Below are 23,600 nucleotides of genomic sequence, written 5' to 3' on the forward strand. Positions count from 1 at the left end.
AGAAGTAGGTTTTATTGAACCCAACAATTTTCAATTGTAATATTTTCATTATGAAAGTATGTTTAAATTTTTATCGTGGTTTCTTCTTTGGCACATAAGTTTTTTTTAAGTGTGCTTTTAAATTTACAAATAATGTGGTTTAAAAAATACTTGTTACTGATTTGTTTTAATTGTGTTGTGACACAATTAAACCAGAGAAATGGTTTATATGCTTTTGATTCTCTGGAGTTGGTTGAGATTTTCTCTATTTCCATCCAGATCTGAGGTGCACATTACAAATGTTACTTGTGGCCTAAAGAGTATGCGTTCTTTAGGTTAATTGTCTTGGAAAGCAAGGAGGTGCGAGGCTCTCTATACTTTTAATAATCTAACTTATTAATTATATTGTTGTTATTTTGTATTTATTGTTGACTTCTTTGCCTACTAATAATTAAGCAACATTTTAATCTCACATGATGGTAGATTTGAGTTTTAGCAGTTTTCACTTTATGTGTTGATAGCATTTTATTAGGTGTATATATTTTTATCTTTTAAAAATTATTTTTAATTAAAATTTTATTTTTAAATTTTTATTTGATTTGAGAGGGGGAGAGAGAGATTTGTTGTTCTGCTTATTGATGCATTCGTTGGTTCCTTCTTAAATGTGCCCTGACCGGGACCAAACCTGCAGCACCTGGGTGTATCGGGGCCACGCTCTGACCCACCGAGCTCCCTGGCCAGGGGTGTTTTTCATTTTCTTAACTTGTAGTGGCTTTTTCAGCCTAAGTAAATGCTTTTATTTTCCATGTTTTTTTTTCCTTTTGGTTGGTATTTGCTTGAATACATATCTTCATCTATTTATTTTCAAAGAGAACAAACTGCCCTAATGTTTTGTGGATGTATATACACATATATTTATGCTGATGTAATAAATGACCACAAATGTGGTGCCTTAGAACAACAGGAATTATCCTTTGCAGTTCCGGAGTCCAGAAGCCCGGAATCAGTATCCATGAGTCAGAATCAAGGTGTTGGCCGCTGTGCACTTCCTCTGGAGGGTCTAGAGGGGAATCTGTTTCTTGCTTTTCCAGCATCTTATGGCTGCTGGCATCTTTGGCTGTGGATGCATCACTCCAGTTTCTGCGTCTTGGTCAGATTGCCCTCCTATCTGTGTAGTTAAGAGAGGGCAGTGATGCCCTGCTGGTGTGGTACAGTGGATTGAGTACCAGCCTGCCAACCAAAGGGTCGCGGGTTCGATTCCCAGTCAGGGCATGCCTTGGTTGTGGGCCAGAACCCCAATATGGGGCGTGTGAGAGGCAACTGCATGTTGATGTTTCCCTCCCTCTCTTCCTCTCTCCCTTCCCCTCTGGAAGTAAATAAATAAAATATTTAGGAGGAGAGAGAGAGAGAGAGAGAGAGAGAGAGAGAGAGAGAGAGAGAACACAGTGCCCTCTGTCTTTTTTTAATAAGAAAACTGGTGATTGCATTTGGGGCCCATGTAGGTAATCCAGGATGATCACACTGTCCTCACAGTCTTTGCCATGAAAAGTAACATTTACAGATTCCAGGGGTCAGGACTGATACTTTGGTGACCATTATTATTCAGTTTCTACAGTGGGTGTGATATCTGTCCTTTAATTGACATAGTTTAGTACAGTTACATTTATTGTGATTTTGATAAATTGGTACTTTTTCTAACTTCTTACATTTTGTTTTCTATTTGTCATTTTTTTCTCTCCATGCTTGCCTTTTTAAACAACCAAGTTGTTATGTTTTTCTTTACATTCTCCTCTCTTTTGGTTTGTAAAGTACATACTCTATTCTTTTTGTTGTTATCCCTGATATTTTACCTGCATATTTAGCAGAGTCTGAAATTAATATCATATTCCCATGCCAGACAAAACAAAGGCATTAAAAATACTTTAATTCCAGTTAAACTCAGTGATCAAATTACATGCTGCTATTGTTAGCATTTTGGTCTAGCCTTCCTTTTAACCATGTGAATTGGACATTATTATCACTATATTATCCAAAAGCATTTTTCAGATTTACTTTCCCACTTAGCAGTTTTTTTACTTACAATCCTTATTGTATTTCTGTTTCTTTCCTGGAATTATTTTTTCTTCTGTAGAAGCTCCCTTACTGTAGGTCTGTAAATGGTACCTCTGTTTTTGTTTATCTGAAATGACTTACACACGCTTTCTCAGAAGATAGTTTTGCTTGGTATAGAAATCCAAGTTGGCAGTTACTTCCTTTCAGCATTTGAAAGTATTTTACTCCTCTATTCTTGTTTCTGTTACAAGTTTGCCAATAGGCTAATTGTCAGGTGATCTGTCTGCTTTTGGAAAATTTTATTTTTCCTTTGCTGTTTTGCAGATTCATTATAATGTGCATAAGGCGTGTATTTCTCATTTATTTTGCCGAGTGTTTGTGGATTCATGTCTTTCAGTGGTGTAAAAGCGTCAGCCGTCCTCTCACTGGATGCGGACTCTCCCTCCTTCTCCGTTATCTCTGCCTGTAACTCCAGTGAAGGGGTGGTTGCTTTTCTTGTCCTGCACGCTCTGTCTCCTTTGGCCTATTTTGCATCTCCTTGTCTCCCTAGGCTGGTTGCTGGGTAGTTTTTTCAAAACTGTCGTTTCATTCACTAATTCCTCTTTGTCTGTGTTGAAGCTGCTGCTAACTTATTGATTTAAACTTTTTTCAACATTATTTTATTTCAGAAGTTCTATTTGATTTCTTCTTCACCTCTGCCTGTGGCTTGTATTAATCAGTATGATTAATTTATACATTTTATAGTTATTCTGTGTTTTGTATTATAATTCTAGTATTTGAAGTCTTTGAGGGCCTAGATCTGTGGGTTTTTGTTTCTGGTGGCAGTCGTTTATGGAAATTGTTTTTGGGTTTGTTGAAATTTTGACTTGGACCTCATATTTCATTGATCTCAGCCTGGAGGTCAACATTCCTTCCTGATGCTTTTTTCCTGAGACGGTCACTGTCCACTTGAGACTGTTTTCATCCCTTGTAACAAGGGTCCCCCACCCTGGGGCGTGGACTGGTGGCACCTGTGCCAGGCCTGTTAGGAGCTGGGCTGCACACCGGTGCCAGTGAAGCCTCGGCTCCCGTGGCTGCCTGAGCTCCCCGCCCCCAGAAAAATTGTCTTCCAAGAAACGGGTCCCTGGTCCCAAAAAGGTTGGGGACCAGCCTCCTTACAGAGTTCCAGCTCATCAGCTCCTCCTGTTTTGCCTCTAGCAATGCTGATTTTGTTGGGTGTTTGACCTCTGGCAATGTCACCTTTTGTGAGTGTTCCCGTTTAGTGTTCTAGTTTCATTCTCATGGTTTTGGATTTGTTTGATCCTTGGAAATTTCATGTATTTCTTACATGCAAATAACATTTGTTTTTATGTGAAATCTTATTTGAGTGGTAGGTATTTTTGAGTGGAAGCCCCTCAAATTTTTGTCTTGAGAATTCCAAGTGGAATTTACTAGTAATGGAAATAGTGGTTGTATACTGGTTTATGACTTACTGTGTGCCAGGCACTGTATGGAAACACTTTGTTGCTGGTGGAAATGGGGTTCTCCCATGGAGTTGCTGGAAAAGTACTTTGGGGTCCCCTGCATGGGAGGGTGAAGTGCAGTGGTAAGCTTTATTGAAGCTGGAGCAAACACGGGGGACTGTTCCCAGATGCCCAGTGTCTCCTCCACAACCAGTTGGCTTAGCTCTGTCCGCTGTGGGAGAGGTCCAGCCTTGCCGTCATTGAGCCCAGAAGAAGGGCCAGGGTCTGGAGGTGTGCCGTTACCTGGCATCAGCCGGGCGTCCGAGGCTGCCACAGTGCGGTTTCACCGTGCCAGCGCCTAGTCCAGCTCAGTCTGTTCCCGGCCGTGCTCAGGCTGGCGCCGTGCTGCGGCACCCAGGCCTGCGCTCGGAGCTCGAGCAGCTGCCGGGCCCGCGTGCCTGCTGCAGGGGAGAGCGCGGGTGGAGGGGCAGACACGGGCCCCTGCGAGGGGCCGTGGGTGAGCTCTGGTTACATTACCGCAGGCTTGGGAAAGAGGCTTTTCTTTTAAACTAACCAGTCTCTTTCCTCATGCTTTAAGTGCTTGGGTTGGGTCTTTCCCCTGTCCCGTCCCTTTCCTGGATCTTACAGGCTTCCGGGTCCCCGTCCAGTCGGACCCTTTTCTCAGGCTGGATACCTCTTCTCTGTGGGCGCCGTCTTGGCGCCTCCTGCACGGATCTCCAAGGACAGGGTCCTCCCCCGGTGCCATGCTGGCTTCTGTCGGGCACGTGCCCAGCAGAGGAGTTTCCCCTCGACTGTTCTCTCTCCCCCTTGGCAGTTCCAGCTGATGGCTGGTTGTCCCGCAGGGAGCCCGTGTGTCCTGTCCCGTCTGCGCTGTGGGGGATGCTGAGGGGTGCTGGGGAGCTGTGAACGTCACCGCTTCCTAGTAGGTCCGGCTTTATAATGTCTGCCTCAGCTCCCTAGCTAATTAGGCTTTAATGTGTGATTTACTTTGCTCCCTTCCTTCATTAACATTAACTGGCCACTTATGCTAACAATTTGACATAAATTAACTCATTTAATCTTAAACCCAAAAAGTACATAATGATATCCTATTTTACAAAGGAAGAGATGAAGCGCAGAGGGATGGAGAGTTCCTAAGGTTACGAGGCAGGTAGTGGTGAACTGGGGTCAGAACTCGGTGGCCCTAAGGTCTGAGCTAGCACATTTATTAGCTAGTCACCCTTGAGAGGCTAAGGGAATTTGCTGAAGACTCAAAACCTGGTTCTTTTTGTACCAATGTTAACAGACAGATTTTGGAACTATAAACAAGACAGGGTGCATTAAAGTTCACTTCGGTTAAACAGATGGTTGGCTGGCTTATCTGTACTTGCCTCACCCCGAGTTGTTTTTGAAACCACACCCAACTCTGTTTGGGTGAGCCGCACTGGGACAGTGTGGTTGGGGGGTTGACTTAACGTGAGAAATCTCACTCATTAGTTAGTGCTACATGTGTGGATACAGATAGGACACAGAAGTTTTACTTAAAATATAAAAAGGTAAAATTGAGTTTACAATCAGATGTTACTTGTAATTAAAATAATGCATTTTAACTTTCAATTGGTTAAACTTGATGTTTTTGAAGTTTTAGAAAGGAATTTTGTAGTGTGTTACTTTTATGTTCTCATCAAATATTAGATAATTAAAATATTTATAGGGTATCCGTTATGTGCCAGACATTGTGCTAGATATTTTATTTTAAAAAATGTTATTTATTTATTTTTAGAGAGGGGAAGGGAGGGATAAAGAGAGAAACATCAATGCGTGGTTGCCTTTTATGCACCCTCCGCTGGGGACCGCACCCTCCACTGGGGACCGCACCCTCCACTGGGGACTGGGCCTGCAACCCAGGCATGTGCCCTGACTGGGAATCGGACCGGCGACCTTTCGGTTCGCAGGCCGGCAATCAATGCACTGAGCACAGCAGCCAGTGCTAAGTATTTTATATTTATTATTTCTAATTGCCTCAACAACCTTGGAACATAGGACTTGAGAGTGTTTTATTACAAATGAGGAAAGAAACTGAGGTGCAAAAGATGATCAGCCTTCCCAGAGGCAGACCGTTGATCACGAGGCGGTGGTGGGGCGCCGATAGTGTCGAGTGGAGCTGTCCTTGTGGGGCATGAAGATGCGTGCCCCGTGTCTCCAGGGGCTACTGGTGATGAGACAGCTGGAAAACATCATTCATCAGAATAAATTCCAGATGAGTTTAGGAGGAATGTTTAAAATTGCAGAGATTGTGGAGAAAGGCAAAGTAAAATGTTTATCAGAGATAACGTCTTAAAACTTTCTTGCTACATTTTATTAGACTTGTGCTGTGAAGGAATGCATATAACGTTTTCTTTAAAAGCAAAACTCAGAAAACAGGTTTTTAGACCTAAATATGCAACATGTTAAAATACTTGCTCATTAAAAAATAAGATTATAGAATGTCAAATGTGACAAAGGATCAGTACGTATATTATTTTTCAAATTTGTAGGAATAGCTACATCAAGATTTCAATGAAGAGGTAGGTGAACAAAGAAATTAATAGGCCATATGGGAAATTTCTGTAAATAAAAAATAAAGAACATTGATCCTCACCTACTAATCAGAGAAATGCCAAATAAAGCAGCCACTTCCGATCCCCCACAGCGGGGAGATTTTAGTGATACCTCTGCTTCCTTTTCAGAGTGTGTGAGCCAAAGAGGAAGTGAACCTTTGTGCTGACCCGGACCGGGCCGGAGGCTGCCTGTGCTGTGCCGGAGGCTGCCTGTGCTGCGCTGCGGCACCGTTCGCAGCGTCGGGGCCGCCCTGCAGACGGTGGTTCGGGGCCGGCACATCCCAGCATGCAGGCAGCTCCTGCTCGCGCTGCTCTGCTGAGACAAGGCCCCGCAGCTGGGACTTCTGAAAGGGGTCGAGTTTTCTGGGATGTTTATTTTATTTGTGGTGCTACAGTTAGTCAAGAGTGCTTTGCATTTTTATTGGCTTGTAAAAATATGCTGTAGTTTTTCAGAAGTGTTCCGACTGTTGGGCTCTTTGAAGTATGTCGTGCTCTTGGGGCCTGGTGAGACCTGCCTCCCGTGAGCAAGTGAGGCACTGACGCCCACTTGAGGCCTGGGCTGACACCTGATGAGACAGGTCATTTCTGTCCTGGAATCCCCGAAGAAGTCAGGCTGTAAGGCCAGGGCCCCAGATTTTTCTAGACACAGAGGATACATACTTGGAAAGGAAGGAGTTACTCATTTTGAAACCGGGTTATGTTCAGGTAAAAGTGCCGGTGTTGTTTAGTTGCGTATTGAGTGACAGACATGGGAGGGATGGGTGTCTCGCCTGCTCCTTTGAAGAGAGTGACTGGCGTCCTCTGGGCTGCCGCCTTCCCCTCGGTGGACACACTGGGGCACGTATCAGCCTGTGTCTGCCGGTTTCTCCCACACGCCCAGGGACAGAACTGCCCCTTGTGTCTGGGCACAATCAGCTGTTTACAGCATGTGAATCTTCCCCACTGTCCTCCAAGTTGTTCATTCCCCAAATTGAAAAGATTTTATTTCTAAAATTTTGATCTGTAGCCTCATAATTTTAAAGTTTTAAAGTAGCTATGCATATACAGGAGTTAGACAGTTCCTGTGTTTAGTCATTTTGTTTTCATTTTTAAGCAAAAGGGATATGCAGACATTATCAGGTTTCACTCAGTCCCCAAAAGGTCAATCCTTGTTAAAAATGGAGTTTATATTTGAGAGCTATTGACCTTCATTTAGGTAAGTAAAATAATTCTAGGGAATTTTAACTACCAAAGATCTAGTTGCTCAGTGTTGATTCGTGTTAAATAAGTCGTCTTATATTCAGGTTTTGGAAAGCCAGGGGAAGTGTTTCAGGCCCCAGCAGTCATGCTCATGCCAGCCGGTGGGCAGGGCTTCACGCTGAGCGCCTCCTTCCCACTCCTCAGTGGTCTCCGAACAGAGGTGTGGTTATGGTGTCCCTCCCACCGGGGAGCGCTGCTTGCCTGGGGGCATTCCTAGGAAGTGTTAATGTCTGGGTGGGGGTTTGACCCTAACGTCTCCTGCCTTCTTCCCATTGATTATCGCTGCTTTTCAGCAGCTGAAGGACCTGGGGGCCACCCACTCATGTACTTACTGACCACCTCCTGGCCTCCCACAAGAGATGGATTTCAGGCAGACGACAGGTGGAGGACAGACCTATGGTAACCACTCAGAAATCACCACGCAGACAGCTTGTCCTCATTCAGCCCGCAGACACGCGGGGTGGCGGAGGGAGGGAGAGGCCGGCCGAGCCCCTGCCGAGCCGTGTTGGCCTCTGCCTCCCTTGTGCGTTCGCCCCGTTGCACGGCTGCCTTCCAGTTGTGTCTGTGTGACAGCCTGAAGTGTGGGCTGCACGTTACTCAGGAGACGGTTTCTGCGACTAGTACTGTCTGTCCTGCTTTTCATAGCTAATAAACTGTGCCCCCAATATTGATCCATAGATTTTTCAGGGGAGACACTCTCATCTTAGGCTAGTGTCATAAACAGTCCCTTCTAATGTGTTTAACTGGAGTGCAGAGTGTTTTTTCCCCTTATCAAAACTACATAGAATTTTCTTTACTCACATGTATCTGGTCAGCCTGAGCTTCCTGGCTGACTTAGTTGGGTCTTCCTGCAGTGTAAGTACTGACACACTTAGTGGTGAGCTCTAGAATTGTCCTTTTCTTGCTTTTCTTGCTTCCTCACCTTTGGGAGTTGCACTTGCTTAAGTCTCCGAGTCGAGCCCGTTAGAGACAGATAAAGCTACTCGTGCTGTGTATACCGACTTTGGGAATTGACGTAATTCTTAGAAACACAAAACCCAGGTAACTCAAAACACAAAACCCAGTTTGATATGCAGATCGCCCATTTGCAGTCTGGAACTTCCTGGTGAGTGGTGGCCTGAGACCGAGAGTCTGGTTAGTGTGCGGCCCTGTCCCCAGAGCCTCCTCAGTCGTGCGTCAGTTGTGACTGGCTCAGGTGAGGTGACGGCTTTGCTTACAGTCAGATGCCTCTGCCGTCCACACTTAGCATCGTCGGTCTGGAGTGTTAGACCTGAAGTGGATTTGTTCCTCAGTATATATTGATTGAGGGCCTCTTCAGTGTTAGCCCTGTGAATGCAGTCGTGACTCGGGCAGACAAGCCTGCCCTCTCGGGGGCTACATTCTAATGGGGGAGACAGACAGTGAGTTTCTGATCATAAGCCTGATGACCAGCACTGGAGTGCCTCCTGTGTGTCTGAGCACACCCGTGCACTCACCGTGTGAGGCGGTGCTGTCGTTAGCCTTGCTATTTCGGGTGCGGGGACTGAGACCAGGGAAGTTAGGAGCGTCCCCCAAGCCTGCTGAGCAGGGGTCTGGCTCCAGAGTCTGTTTCCTGAGCTTGTTGACAAATGCCCTGAGGGGAAGGAAAACCAGGACACCCAGGGTGATTTGAGAGAGCTTGGAGTGGGGGTACTTTGAATAGGGTAGTAAGGGAATGCAACCTCAAAATCTGCAGGTGAAGTTTGACCTGACACCTGGCTGACAGGGAGTGAGGCACTCAGAGTAGCTGAAACCTGTTCTGGGCAGAGAAGCGCAGGTGTAAAGGCTCTAAGGTGGGAAGGAGCTGGTGTGTCTGGGACAAGACCTCAGAAGATGGCTGTGGCCGCACCTGGAGGTCCCTGCTGGCCGTGGTCAAGGTTTCAGATTTGTTCCAGGGACTGCGGGAGACCGCGGACTGGCGTCCAGCCGGGCGGGCACAGCCGGTTGCGTCGTCGTGGGGACTGAGCTGCAGGAGGTGAAGAGTAGAGACAGGGAGACGAGCCCTGGGGAGGGTTCAGAGCTCTGGTGGGGGCTCGTTGGGGTTGACTGGACCTTTCTGTATCTTTGTTTGCCTGTTCCCCGAAATGTAGATGAAGTAACATCTCGGTGCTTCCAGAAAATGGTGATGGGCTCCATTTCGCTCCAAAGACCAGCCTTCACTCCAGTCTTAGCTCTGCCTGCGCTCTGTCCAGAGTGCCTAACAAACACCCTCGCCACTGGGAGGTCACCTTCTTCCTTCTTTCAGCCCGAACTACCTGATGTTGCCGCTTGCCTCCCCTCCTCCCTCTCCTGCCAGTCCCCTACCCATAGCACTTAGCGCTTTCTAACAGACTGTGTGATTGATTTACTACCTTGTTTACTGCCAGGCCTTTGCTTGGCGGATAAATTCCGATGGCAGAAATCTGTTTTGTGCCTGGATGTCTCCCAAGCACCCAGACTGAAGGACAGTGCCTAGCCCTGGTTGGCCCCATTGTAGGTGCTGAGCCCATGTATGGTGGATAGATGGGTGTGGGGTCCCCAATAGCCGTAGGGACCCATCTCTGCTCCCCAGGCGTGGGTGCAGAGCCTTCTTGTGAGGGGGGGCCCTCCCTCTATCTCTGTGGTGGTATGTCTTTTGGAAGGGCTCCATTTTGATTAAGAAAAACTAACAAATATATGGAATTTGAGGCACAAGTTTTTGGTCTAAATTTGTTTTTGGCCTTTTTTTCCATTTGTGGTTATTAAGACTTTCATAATTTTCCCCTTCAATTATCAGTTGTAGTTTTTAAAAACTTGAGCAATTATTTGGATATTAACATAGGTAAGTGGTAGTGATAATGAGAAATAAATTCTATGAGAAACTATTTTTATAATGTTTTTGAAACCAGTTACTGTTCTCTGTATCTTTTTTTCACTTGACACTATGTTCTTTTATGAAAACTAGACCATCTAAAATCTGTGTTCGTGGAGGGCAAATGGAGACAACTGTGCTTGAACAAAAATAAAAAATAAAAGTGGAAAAAATAAAATCTGCGCGTTCATAATTACTTGAGAGCACAAATAGGGCCTTCAGTCTCCGTTAGCTGGCATCGTTACGTTTCGGAGACTTGGCCTTTGGAAGAGTTTCACTGAGGGCTGTTCTCGTGACTTTGAGTACCCCCTGCCTAGTTCTGAAGAGGAAAACCTGGCACCACTCTCCGGAGTCTCAGAGTCGATCAAGTAGATCACCTTTCTGCCTTTGTGTGTACAGAATGTGTATTTCTTAGCACACTCAACAGTGGTGTTGTCTCGCTTTCTTTTATCATTTGTCTGCCCCGGGAACCAATTACTTCACAAATAGGAACGTTTAGTTACTGACCATTAAATTCTGAAAAAGCTGCCTGCTCTGGTGGTCAGCATTTAATCATCTTTACAACCCCGCCAAACCTCTCCATCTTCTCCCGTCCCCCAGAAAAATAAACAAAATTAACTCAGATCCTTACTTTGTAAGGCATTTTCATGGAATGAAATTCAGTAAAACAGCACATTTTGAAAGGTTCTGTTATTTCAGCAAAAGCATAGTTAAAAGATGAACACAGTGCAGTAACGGGAAGACAGGAGACAGAGTGAAGGAGCAGGGGAGAGGAAGCGGCCAGCGCTGGCGGAGGAGAAGGCGGACTTGGGCTCTTTCTGCTGTGGTTCGGGCCTGTGGCTCAGGAGAGCAGGGCGGTGGGGTGACCGTGGTGGGCCCCGCACCGTGGTGGGCCCTGACTGTGCTGTGGGGGTTCTTTGTTAAATCGTGAGGCACCTTGGCAAGAGGACTGCTCCCAGATTCCTTCTCTGGAGTGTGAATTGCTGTTTCCTTGTGCAGTTTCTTTTTGAAAGCACTTATTTAAGAGTAAGCGATTGATTTGCTCGTGTACCATCTGAGAGTACTGGTCGCCACTTTAAGTGGTGGGGAGGTAGTGCTGAGCCGGACAGAAGAGCCCGCGTCCCACTGGCTCCTGCTTCCTGTGCAGCAGTCAGCAGACGCGCTTGGCATTTGGGATGAGTGGTTTGGGTTCAGGCCCTGGCTCGGCCCTTTGTCCAGAGGCCTCAGGGGCTTGAACGGAGTCAGTTCTGCAAATGGGAGACCCTCAGTCCACAGGGTGGCCTAGTCTGCGGAAACGGCGCTCTGTGCTGGTCTCTGCAGCGGTCTCTGGTGCTGTCCCTGCAGCAGCCCTGCACCGGTCACTCCTGGGTCCCTGTGTTTTCCAGCCGATTCTCCTCCACTGCATCTGGGGGGGTCACAGAGATGGGGGCTGCGCTCTGTCCCCCTTTCTCCTTTCTCCCAAGGTGCTGTCAGCCACATTGTTGCTTTTGATCACTAGCTTAGGGAGGCGTCGGGTTGGCCAAAAAGTTCGTTTTTTTTCTGTGTGATGGCTCTAGTAGTGCTTATTTGTCTTTAACTTCATTCAGAAATATTTTTGTTAGATTGTATTGTGACAGCTGTCATACCAGTGTGCATTTAAAAAAACATCGAAATGAGCGAATTTTTGTGTAGCCATTTTGATATTGAAGATGGAAGAAAATATATAACATTTTCAGCATATCATGCTTTATTATTTTAAGAAAGGTAAAAATGCAGCTGAAATGCAGAACAAGATCTGTGCGCTGTGTGGAGAAGGTGCTGTGACTGATCGAATGTGTCAGAAGTGTTTTGCAGAGTTTCGTGCTGGAGATTTCCCACTGGACGGTGCTCCACGGTCGGGCAGACCAGTCGAAGTTGATAGCGATCAAATTGAGATGTTAATTGAGAGCAGTCAGCGTTCTACCACGTGGCCTAGCCAACCTACTTAGAACATCCAAATCAAAGTTATTGGTGAAAATGAAAAACATTTTTACTTTATGAAGGATTTCACACGTGTTGAAGTAATCCAGGGGAGTGAGTGGGGCAGACCACTGATCCCTGGCACAGCGGCCTGACCACGGCCCGTTTCTGCCCTTGGCCTGGAGAGCCCTCTCGTCAGCGTGAGAACACTGTTTTCGTGAGAAGCACCTCAGAGTGCAGCCTGCACAGCCTAGGCTCCCTTCCACACTCTTCTCCACTCGTGGCCGTGCAGCCTCCGGCAGGTGACTGGGGTCTCCGATAACACACGGGGGGGGGTCGGTTAGAATGCCGTGGGTAAAAGGACTACAGCAGCAGGTATGTGGCTGCATGTAAAAACTTAATAAAATGGGGAAGATTAGGCTGGGAACCTGTTAACTAACCATTTGTCGTAAAGCAGAGAGGAAGAAAGAGGACCAACCAGATAATCAATCATGTCCTAATTAAAAGCCTCAGGGTGACAAGGCTAGGAAGCATAGCTGTGGTTCAATTTTACTTTTTTTCTTTCACTCTTGTTTTTTAATTATTGATTGATTTTTAGAGAGAAGAAGGGGGGAGGGAGAGAAAGAGACATTGATTTGTTGTTCTATGTATCTATGCATTCATTTGTTACTTCTTGTGTGTGCCCTGACGGAGAATTGAACCTGCAACCTTGGTGTGTGGGGTGGTGCTCTAACTAGCTGAGCTCCCCAGCCAGGGCTCACTTTTTCCCTCTGTTGAGCTTGCTGGGACACGGGGTGGCCAGAGGTGGCATGCAGTGGGGTTGAGGGCAGGCGCTCTGGAGCCGGGCCCTCTGAGCTCAGACCCCAGCAGCCCACTGCTCGCGGTGGGGCTGGTTTGGCCGCCATCTCCTTATCTGCAGAAAAAGTGAGTTCATGCATGTAAAAATGAATTCCCAGTGAGTATTTACCCCACAGCATACAGGGACTGTTTCAAAGGGGACCTTGGAGCATTTTCATTTATAAGAGGCCATCTGGAGAGGCAGGAATAGAAATGATCCGATCAGAGGGATTAAAGGCTTTCACCGAGCTGGGCGTCCCCAGCAGGGTGCGCTCCGTCAGTCAGAGGGACGCTCTGTGGAGGAAGCCTGGGGGGGGGGGGGTCTGTCCCGCAGCGTGCGGAGCAGCGGGCTCGGGGCCTGCGTCGTGTAGTGAGGGTTCTGACGCACGCTGGTGCGCTCTCCTTAACCCAGGAGGGGGAAGGCTCTGCTGCTGGGCTCCCTCCTGCCTGCCGAAAAGGCGTCTGTCTGTTCCCCTCTGTGGACGGCTCGGCGCCCGTTCCAGAATGGCAGGTTTCTGAGCGTTGGCGATGAATTTCTGGCCGGGGCCTCCAAGTCCCCCTGCTTCCCCTCCTGAGGCGCCAAGCAGGGCTGGGCTGCCACCGCGGTGCTGTTCCTCGGCTCTTCGGCGTCGCACCCCCGAGCCTGTCTGAAGTCTCGTCACCCTTCAGGGAACGACAAGAACCACATGGTTTCACGCACTCACACGTGGAGTCTAACAAATAAACGAGCAGAAAGAGGAAAAAATTCACAGATGCAGAGGCGGCCAGGGGTAGTGGCATGGGCGGAAAAGGTGTAGGAGTGAGAAATACAGAGGAGCCGTGAGGAGGTGAAGCACAGCCTAGGGCTGTGGTAAAAACAGGGTGATAGCCGTGTGGTGCCGGGCGGGGGCTGGGCGGGAGGGTGATCGCCGCTTAAGGTGTGTAACTAACTGCCTGACCGCTGCGTTGTGCGCCGGAGACTGACATAACATCACACACCAACTGTTCTTGAGAAAGAAATTTTAGAAAACCTCCTTACTCTTTCCAGCAGAGGCCCCACTCTTTCAAAGCTTCCTTCTGGCTGTGCTGATGTCGGATTGACCAAACCGCAGTGCACTTAAAGCGCACAGCACGCCGGCTTGACAGGTGTGCAGACGGCGGCACGGTTCCCGCAGTCGGGCTAGCGAGTGCGTCCAGTCCCTTCTCTTGGCTTCTCTTCCCGGGTGAGGCGCCCTTCTGTTTCACTGAGTCTCGTTTCAGGGGAACAGTGGTGCAGTTTCATTTCAGATGTGAACCTCACAGAGTCCTTCTGGAGAAGTGGGGTGTCCCCCGTAGCAGTGGGCTCCCTAGCTGAAGAACAAACCAAGTGCCTGCCAAGCCCCTACTGTTCGTAAAACTCTCCAGGGCTCCCTGACAAAAAATGGGTCAGACAGGAAGTGCCCTCGTTCTTCCTGGGCCTCAGACTGGCGATGGAGCAAGCGCATGCACTCGTGGTTTGGTCCTCTGTGAGAATGGCTGAGAGGAGGTGAGACTAAAGTGTCTCGGGACACGGGAGGCCAAGTGCCGAGCTCAGGGCCTTGAGGAAGCTTCTCTCGGGACAGGGAGTATTTGAGCCGGGTCCTGAGAGTGAGTGGGGCGGAGACTGACGGGCCCCCCGTGGAGGAAGGGGGTGTCGAGCGCCCCTCGCTGTGCTGCCCCTTCCGGGCTGCTGTCTTTCCAGCTCAGTGGCTGTTCATTCCCCAGCTGACTGCCACTTGCCCCAAGCTACCTGGGAGCAGCTGCTTAGCTCTAAGAACATTCTTCTGTGAAGCTTTCCAGACGGCCCCTGGTGAGCTTCCTGGTGACAGTACTGCAGGGCCGGCGGCTCAGCCCCCAGGACGCTGTCTGCCAGCGCCGGAGACCACAGGGCCAGATCACCGTGCCGGTGGCGGGGCTCCCTCCGGCTGAGGGCGAGTCTGGGCCAGGCTCGCCCCCGCTGCGGGCGATTCGCAGGCATCTTGGGGGTTCCTTGGCGTGTAGCGCACCACCTCAGCCAGTCTTCGTGTGCCGTCCTCCCTGTATTCATGTCTGCGTCCAAATCGCCCCTGCTTGTAGTGCCATCAGTCATACTGGACTAGGGCGAAGACCCCGTTTGCAAGTAAGGTCACATCCTGAGGTGCTGGGGGTTTGCTCTTCAACACGAATGTTTGGAGACACAGTTCATCCCGTAACACCGCCCGTCTGTTCTTTCTGCACCTGTGCCCCGCCCATGCACACAGTTTCCCTGCCAGCGGATGGATTTCTGTCGTGGCACCACGAGTCTGCGCACATTCATTTGCCTGCTGTCTCCTGCCGGTGCTGTAATTTTTTGTCTCTGGTGCCTTGCACGTCATGTGGAAAACAGCTCTGTGCAGATGCACTGGGCACCAGGAGCTACTACAAATAAAGGCAGATGGATACTGCAGGGCTCCCGCTCTTTTCTCGTTCTCCTGTTGACGAGTGCCAAAGGCTGTCTGGAGTTGGGCGGCAGGTGGCCTGGGACTCCAGCAGAGGCCACCACTCCCGTTGAGTGTGTGTGTGATGCGTCCTGGTCTATTCTCCGTGGCACAGTAATTCATGGTTGCGTGGCAGTCGGTGGCCGACTGAGAGGTGTTCTAAGAGAGTTTAGCAACTGACGAAACCCTCTGCGTTTCCTAGCAGATGCCCTGCCCACAGCATCCCTGTCGGAGCCACCTTCTTGTTCCGGCTGCGGTTTGAGTGTTCTGCCTTTAGGGGTTCAGGAGTAAATCATGCGAGTAGTTGAAATAGTTAGCTATGAGCCAAGTGTCTGCGCCAGAAGGAAAATGCTAAGGAATAGTGGAATCTGCCCTAAAGCTTTAGAATAAGCTCATTAGGTATTTTAGGCAAAAATTTGTCTGGCTCCTGTTGTGAGGCTTAGTTACATGGTACTTAGTTACTTAGTTACTTAGTTACACGGATCCTCTTGGGGCCGCACTGCATGCCCTTGCTAGGAGAGCACGTGTCAGGGTGCCCTTTGTCAGTTCGAGGTCGGTCAGCGGCATACTAGGCAGAGCGGAACGCTAATCCGAAAATAATCTTTCATCCCAGAATCAGTGATGCCTGTCTGGAAGGACCTGCCGAAATGAGTTCACGCGAGGGCAGGCCGAGACCAGGGGATGGGCGGTCTGGAGGCACTTTACTCTGAGGGCAGTTCGGGCGCAAGAGTACCCGGTGTGGTGGAGCTGCTCTGTCCTTCACCCGCGCCGGCAGTGAGCGCTCACGGCCAGTCTTGGTTGCCCCGTGCAGCCCTCACTCTCCCTCCGCACCGTGCAGGGTCCTGCCATTTTATCCGCAAATACTTCTGTAAGTGTCCAACACGACCATGATAACATCACACCTAAGAGTTTTGACAGTCATTTCTTGATGCCATCCAAGTCTAGTTAGTGCTCAAATTTCTGATTGTCTCAAATTTCATTTTAAGGTTTTCATCTTACAGTTTGCTTGCATCTCTCAATGCAAGGCCCTTCTGTCGACTGTCAGGTGTGAAGCAGGGAGTGACGACCGTGGTTTTGAACTGCTCTCTGGCCCGGCTGTGGAGGAGGGACGGGGGGTGGGGGTCACTGGCAGCTGTCGCTGCCCAGGAGGTGAGCGGTCATTACCTAGCGTGGATGGTGTGGTCAGAATGGAGACGGGCTGGATGTGAGTGGCCTCACGGCAGGGCGGGCTTCTCTGTTGTGGTTCATCCGGACTGCTGGGCTCTGTTGGGCGGGTATGTCTGAAAGGGTCGCTCCCAGAGACCTCATTGGTTTAGGTATCGGCCTGTTAAGATTTCTGAAATCTTGAGATTTTTACATAGGTAAAATTACAGCAATTTATAGAATATTGAGACAGAGAAACATCAATCCATACTTCATAAATCAATTTATTCAAGTTTACAGTTTATTTGCCATGATATTATCTTGTCTGTGTGTGATTATGATAATATGGATAAGATTATACAATAGGAAATTATATAGTTTTCATTTAAACATGTTATAATCTCTTATGTATATGAGGCTAAAGAATCTTCATAGTTTTATAATATTGTCTTGGATGTCAATATTTATGACAACCATCCATGTATTAGACATTATTTATTACTACTCTTAAAATTAAGTTGGCAAAAGTGCTTTTTTTTGTAACAAGACAAAAGGCTACTTTTTATTTATTTCCAGATGGATTTCATCTTTTATTTGGCATGGCAGAAAATAAAAATGTTGCTCTTTGAGATTTATTTTGATTTTTTAAAAGATTTTATTTATTTATTTTTAGACAGAGGGAGGGAAAGAAACATCAACATGTGGTTGCCTCTAGCATGTGAAGGCCCCCCCCCCGGGGGGGGGACCTGGTCTGAAACCCAGGCATGTGCCCTGACTGGAATCGAACTGGCGACCCTTTGGTTCAAAGTCTGGTGCTCAATCCACTGAGCCACACCAGCCAGGGCGCGCTTTGAGATTTATTAATCAGAATGTTCCTAGGCCAGATATGGAATCCATTCTATTTTTTCAGATAAAAAATAAACCTACTCAGATGTAAAAATAACCTTAGGATGGGGCAGAATAGTAGGTTTATCATTGTAAGTACATGAAACACAAGAGTTTATTCTTGTATCATTATTTGTTAATTATTGTATTATTTTTAATACAGACAGTTGTAAACCTTTTGCCCCACCCTGTATTGAAAGCCTGAATCTGGGTTGGTTTCTCTTCCTTTCTCCGTTCCTTTATTACTGTTTACATGCCACATTACCCTGTATTAGTTTCAGGGGTGCAGTGTATCGGTTGGACAGTCATGTATTTTATAGAGTAGTCCCTCAGTATTTTAAGTGCCACCTGGCCCCACATATAGAGAATTTTTTATATCTGTGTGTTTCCATTTTGAAAATTGGATTTGTAACTTGGTAGGGATTTTCCTTGAAAAAATTTGCTGTCTTACAACTGACAAAAAAACAAATATAGGTTTTGTGCTTTAAAAATGGAACTGTGTTTCTTTTTGATTATCGCGTTCAGAATGTGTGCACCTTGTGGTTTACGTCTGTAGACCTCCTTGCTGGAGGCCTGGGATGCGTGTATGCCGGCCGGCAGCCCGTTCCCAGGGCAGTGCGCAGTAAACAGGGCGCTGTTTCCCGCCCCGTCTCTGGCCTGCTGCCTTCACAGGGCTCTTCGCTCCCCTTCGGCTCTGGGGCCGGGGAGCAGCAGTAGTTGTCTCTTAAATGTCCCTCTGCCCCTGTTCATGGACAGAACGCCTTAAAATTGGGACTCCTTTGGTAATAGAGAAATTATTAACTGTATATCCTTTGGTCTTTTTTAAAAAATGAAGTAGAACATTTTTATCAAGTTCAAAATGTTCAGTTTCACTTAACATCTAGTGAAATGTCTGGCAACCATTATTATTTTGTTCTTGGGTCGTTTAGACAGGGGTGTCAGACTCATCACTGGGCGTCACATCAGCCTTGCGGTTGCCTTCAAAGGGCTGAATGTAATTTCAGCTCCTTAACAGTTAAGGAGTAGTTACATGTATACAGCCCTGAAAGTATTTCGGCCCTTTGAAGGCAACCACAGGGCTGATATGGCCCCTGGTGAACATGAGTTTGACACCCCTGTTTTAGAAGAAACTAGGTTAAAACGAACAGACTAACTAAAAATTTTAAAGGAAATGTTTAGAGTACTCTTAAAGACTTAACAGTACTCTTAAAGACTACTGTTACAGTCTTCCAAGTACTCTACAGTGCTTGAAATAGTGTCTCTTTAAGTGTGCTGTTACTTCTGTCATAGCTTTAGGTTTCAGAAGGGCAATATCCAAATTGATTTAAAAAAAGTTTTGCCCTGGCTGGTGTGGCTCCATGGATTGAGTGCCGGCCTGAGAACTAAAGGGTCGCTGGTTCGATTCTCAGTCAGGGCACGTGACTGGGCGCACGAGAGGCAAACACACACTGATGCTTCTCTCCCTCACTTCTCCCTCCCTTTCTCTACAAATAAATAAATAAATATTTTTAAAAATAAACATAAAATTAAATTAAAAAGTTTTCTTAAACGGATTCTTTGGCTGTTGGTACTACAAAATATTTTTGATACAAATAAACTATTCTTTAAAGCTGAATTGTGGCCCAAGTTCAGTGGCACTGGTGTCACATGGGAGCTCAGGAGACATGCAGAGTCTCAGGCCCCTCCCAGACCTACTGGCTCTGAGTTTGTGCTTTACTATGACCCCCACATGATTTACAGGGCAGAGCAAAAGGAAGTTTACAGGTTTTTGTATGGAAAGTAATACAATAATCAAACAGTAATGCAAGAATAAAGCGTGTTTCATGTACTCACAACTATAAATCTACTTTTCCCTGCCCTCTGTATGCACATTAAAAAGCTGACCATGCCAGCCCCAAATTTCCAGGGCCTCCTGTTCAAGGCCAGTCTTGGCCCAGTGCCCCTCATTCCCTTCTTTCCTCTGGGGACACCCCTCCCTCGTCCACCACCCCGTCTGCTGCCACCCACTGTCGTCATTATCACTTAAAATGCGGCTTAGAGGTTAAGAAGAAAAGCTCTGTAGCCAGACGGCTTCCGTGAACACCGGCCCTGTTATTTCCCGTTTCTGAACCCTCACCTCCGCTCTTCTGGGTGAGTCCGGCTTCCCCACAGCGAGGACCACATCGAATTGATTTCTGTGCCAGCACGGGGACTAGACACAGCAGATGCCCAGCGTGTGCTGCGTGGACGTCGTTGCAGCTGTGCCTCCGTGTGGCGTGGAAACAGTAGCGATGGAACTGCCCGCATGATGACGAGAAAGTGCTCTCAGAGGTGTGGCGGTGAAGGATGAGTGTAATTTGTGATGTTTGGGCACCACTGCAAATAAGAAATTGGGATTAAAAAGAATGTAAAGGAAGTAGATGGCCAGACTTTTAAATTTGTGCCCTTTGTGTATTTTTTAGGTTGTTTACAAAGCAGGGCATGTTGATATTTTCAGTACCGACTGTTGAACCAAACAGGTGGTGTTGATGAGGATCATTTATTTGTGTGGATGGTGTGTGAGCAGCTTCTCTCCTGTTGATCTCTTTGGGAGTCCTTTGCAGAGTCACTACCGATACTTTTCAGGGGAAACACTGTACATTAGCTTTCTCCAGAAGGGAACTATGCTGCTGTTAGCAGATCCTATTGGTGTGGGACGATGGCCTGACTTTAAACTATCTTGTCAGATTTTTACCGTCTAGTTCTTCAGATTGTCAGAGGACTGAATAGCTTTGGTAGACTGTTCCTCTGCTGTCTGCTGAAGAACAGTGGCAAGGACAAGAATGTCATTAGCTGGTGGGAGGGCACGAGAAGGCTGGTCAGCCCTGTGACCCGAGGCCACAAAGAAGCCGCACACGCCATGCCTTGGGCCGGTCAGTCGGTCAGAGCGTCCTCACGCTGAAGATGCATGCATTTGTCAGGCTGACGCACTGTTTGTGAGATGCTGTTGCACATTGATTCAAACAACAATACTTTCTTTCATTTTGATTCTCTAGGGGCCTGGAAAGCTTGTGCAATGAATGGTGATACTCAGGCCGCAGTGGTGACCTCACCGCCCCCGACCACAGCCCCTCACAAAGAGAGGTACTTCGACAGGGTGGACGAGAACAACCCAGAGTACCTGCGAGAGAGGAACATGGCGCCTGACCTTCGCCAGGACTTCAACATGATGGAGCAGAAGAAGAGGGTGTCCATGATTCTGCAGAGTCCCGTAAGAGCAGCTCCTTCCCGAAGGGTCCCTGCCTTCCCACGCGCTCAGCTCCTGCGCGCTGCCGTGTGTGCTGTGGTCCCGCCTCCTGCGTGGGCGCCACTGACGAGAGAGTCCAGTGCAGTTCCAGTGATCGGACACAGCACAGGGAAAACCCTGCCCTGGCCGGTGTGGCTCAGTTGGTTGGGTGTTGTCCTGTAAACTGAAGGCTCCTGGGTTCAATTCCCGGTCAGGGCACGGGGCCCCTCATTGTAGGTCCAGTCCTCGGTTGAAGTATGTGTAAGAGGCAGCCAGTGTTTCTCTCTCTCACTGATGTTTCTCTCCCCCTCTCGCTCCCTCTCTCCCCCTCTCTCTAAAGTCAATCAGCATGTCCTCAGGTGAGGGTTAAAAAAAAATGAAAGGAAACATCTTGTGTCATAAAGGATAACGGGTGTTTCTCATTTTCACTCTTACTGCTTCTCCAGCAAGTATTTATTGAAACCTTTTAAAAATCACTGTTTCCTCTACAATACCCAGGTTGGTGCTGGGCACTTGGTAGGCCTCAGCAGTGCTTGGTTTACTGATTGATCAGCATCTTGAAAGACAGTCACACCCAACAAAGTGCCTTCTGGTTACATCTCTAGATAAAGGAGTGCTGTCGTTTTTTATTTTTTTTATGTGCACACTGCTGCCCTGCTTGTCGTATGCTGCTGACGTAGTGTTTCTTTACTCCCTTAATATTTTGGAGGACCATTGGCAGATAGTCAATGAATTTATTATTATTCGTCATCTCTTATGTGCTGTTCAAGGAACTGGCCTCTAACTCGAGATTTACTTGTTGGCTGTTACTACTATTCACGTATTACTGAGGTGTAACACATATAAATGCACAGATCTTAAGTGGACAGACAGGTTGATGAATTTTGACAGATGTGTAACCCCCCTGCAAGCACCAGATCAAGGCTCAAACTTTGCATTCTAGCTGAAGGGACATAGTTAGGAGCGAACAGATGCACTACCAGAAACAGTTGGATGCTTAGCTGCGTGTGACTTGGTTAGGACTGGCCTCTCTGAGGAAGGAAGGGTGAACCTGAGCTCTGAAGAAGCTGGTGGCTGTGCAGGGTCCTGGGGAGGGGCATTCCGGGTTGAGGGAGGGGCCCAGGTGCATTCCTAGGACGGGGATGAGCTTGGGCTCCCACGTATTAGAGCACAGGGAGGGACGGGGAGGAGGTGCACAGGGTTGGGGAGGGAGAAGGGAGCAGGTCCTGGGAGGGCGGGGAAGCTCAGATCAGGGGTTCCTTTTGCATTCAGAGTACGACAGAGCCACTGGTGGGCTGCAGACAGGAGAGACACGATTGAGGTTTTATAGAATTCAGTCTGGGTTTGATGTAGAGAGGGCATCCTGTGGGGCAAGGGAGAAAGCCGTCTTCCAAGCCAGAGATGATGGTGGCTTGGGTCAGGCTGCTACTATAGAGGTGGAGAGAGGTGGACTCCTCGAGTTTCATTTTTAATGTGGGATGAACAGCAGGAAGAGGTGAGAGGCAACAAAAGAATTGGGATACCATCTAGACTTGGCTTGAGCAGTTTTCCTACGTAAAAGCAACAAGAAACTAAGTAAAAATTATTGGGGATACAGTGAAGCAACCAAACTTTCAGCACCTAGTATGTGTTAGGTACTGGGGATTCAAGGACAGTGAAGCCCCTCACCCCAGTTGTCCATCTCAATGCAGCCTGGGACCCTGCATTAGGGGGAGATGGGTGAAGCTGGGCTTACTTCAGAGGCATGTCCCTGGAGCTGGCATCTTGGTTTTAGGGAGGAGTGGGAAGGCCTGCCCTGTGCACACAGGCCGATCGTTGGATGGATGTGAAGGACCTGGGCTGTTCTCCGTGACATTAGCTGGTGGAGTCCTCCACTGAGGACGGGCACATGAGCGGGCGGGGGGTGGGCAAAGAGAGTCGAGCATGGTTGTGGGGTTGATGTGGGGGTGCACTCAGGTGAGTGGTCCAGAGTGTATGGGGAGACAGCGCAGCCTGGCCTTGCTGCTTTTCTCCAGCTGCCTTCAGCATCGCAGGTCAGGGGGTGGTGAACAGCTGAATTCAGCCAGGGCTTGGATTTTGCCAGAGGAAATGGTGGAAAGGAGAGAGTTCGGGGGACGGCAAGGGAATGACTATAGTGTTCAGCCAAGGGTCTAAGGGTGAGGGAGGTCGGGGCACAGGGGAGGTCCGGGACAGTGAAAAGGTTTCAGGGTCACCATGGTGTTGAAGAAAGAGGGGGTGGATGCCAGAAGGGGCTCTTTGGAGAGCACATGCTTGGCTCTGAGATCTGAGAGGGGCCCGGTTACGAGGAGCGAGCAGGTCGGGGGCTGTCCGCAGAAGCAGGGGGCCGGGGCGATTTGGGTGACGGGTCACTGGAGGAGAGGCGGTCAGGAAGCGAGAGGTGAGAAGGTGGGTGTTGAACCACCAGGAGCTAGGGCCCTAGAAGCATGCAAGGTCATCGGCTGGTGACTGCAGGCGGAGCCCCTCTGGGGTCCAGAAGGGGGTGTGTGTGTGTGTGTGTGTGTGTGTGTGTGTGTGTGTGTTGCCCTCACTAAGCTCTACGTTCCTGGATAGCAAGGACCATCTGTCCTGTGTTGAACAGTGTGTGTATATTCAGTCACAGTGTCATGGAGTGTGTGTAGGACATTAGTGGTGTATATTCAGTTGATTTGTATATGGATCTGGAAACCATAGAAATAGATTGATTTTTCAGATTGAGGGCCCACAAGGGCAAGGAGCTGTTTAATTCAGTTTTTGTGTCCCCTGTACCCCTTCATACTCTGTGAGGTTAGCAGGGCCCCTGCCGCAGCCCGGCCGCAGCGGGGTCCAGGGGTTCCTGAAAGGTGGGTGAGGCGTCAGCGACGGGAGACAGACGACAGCACGCCTCAGGGGACGGTGATGCTCTGTCCCGTTTATTGCGAGTGCAGGCAGGTTTTCATACTC

General features: G+C 48.3%; 1 protein-coding gene across 8 annotated transcripts in view; it reads left to right on the forward strand.

Moving 5' to 3' along the window:
- The window catches only part of ADD1 (adducin 1), a 76,509-nt gene that overhangs the window by 14,803 nt on the left and 38,106 nt on the right, over positions 1-23,600 (forward strand). For 6 of the 8 annotated variants that reach the window (XM_045833991.1, XM_045833987.1, XM_045833995.1 and 3 more), the window contains one exon: positions 20,431-20,645. In XM_045833991.1, coding sequence (XP_045689947.1) covers positions 20,451-20,645 — 195 coding nt within the window. In that variant the 5' untranslated portion in view covers positions 20,431-20,450. Of the gene's footprint in view, positions 1-16,231; positions 16,257-19,569; positions 19,727-20,430; positions 20,646-23,600 lie in introns of those variants that run through there. The other 2 variants (XM_045833989.1, XM_045833988.1) reach the window with 2 other exon arrangements.

Source organism: Phyllostomus hastatus, unplaced genomic scaffold (genome assembly GCF_019186645.2).
Source record: "Phyllostomus hastatus isolate PE091 unplaced genomic scaffold, TTU_PhHast_1.1 phas_contig_196, whole genome shotgun sequence".
Lineage (NCBI taxonomy): Eukaryota > Metazoa > Chordata > Mammalia > Chiroptera > Phyllostomidae > Phyllostomus > Phyllostomus hastatus.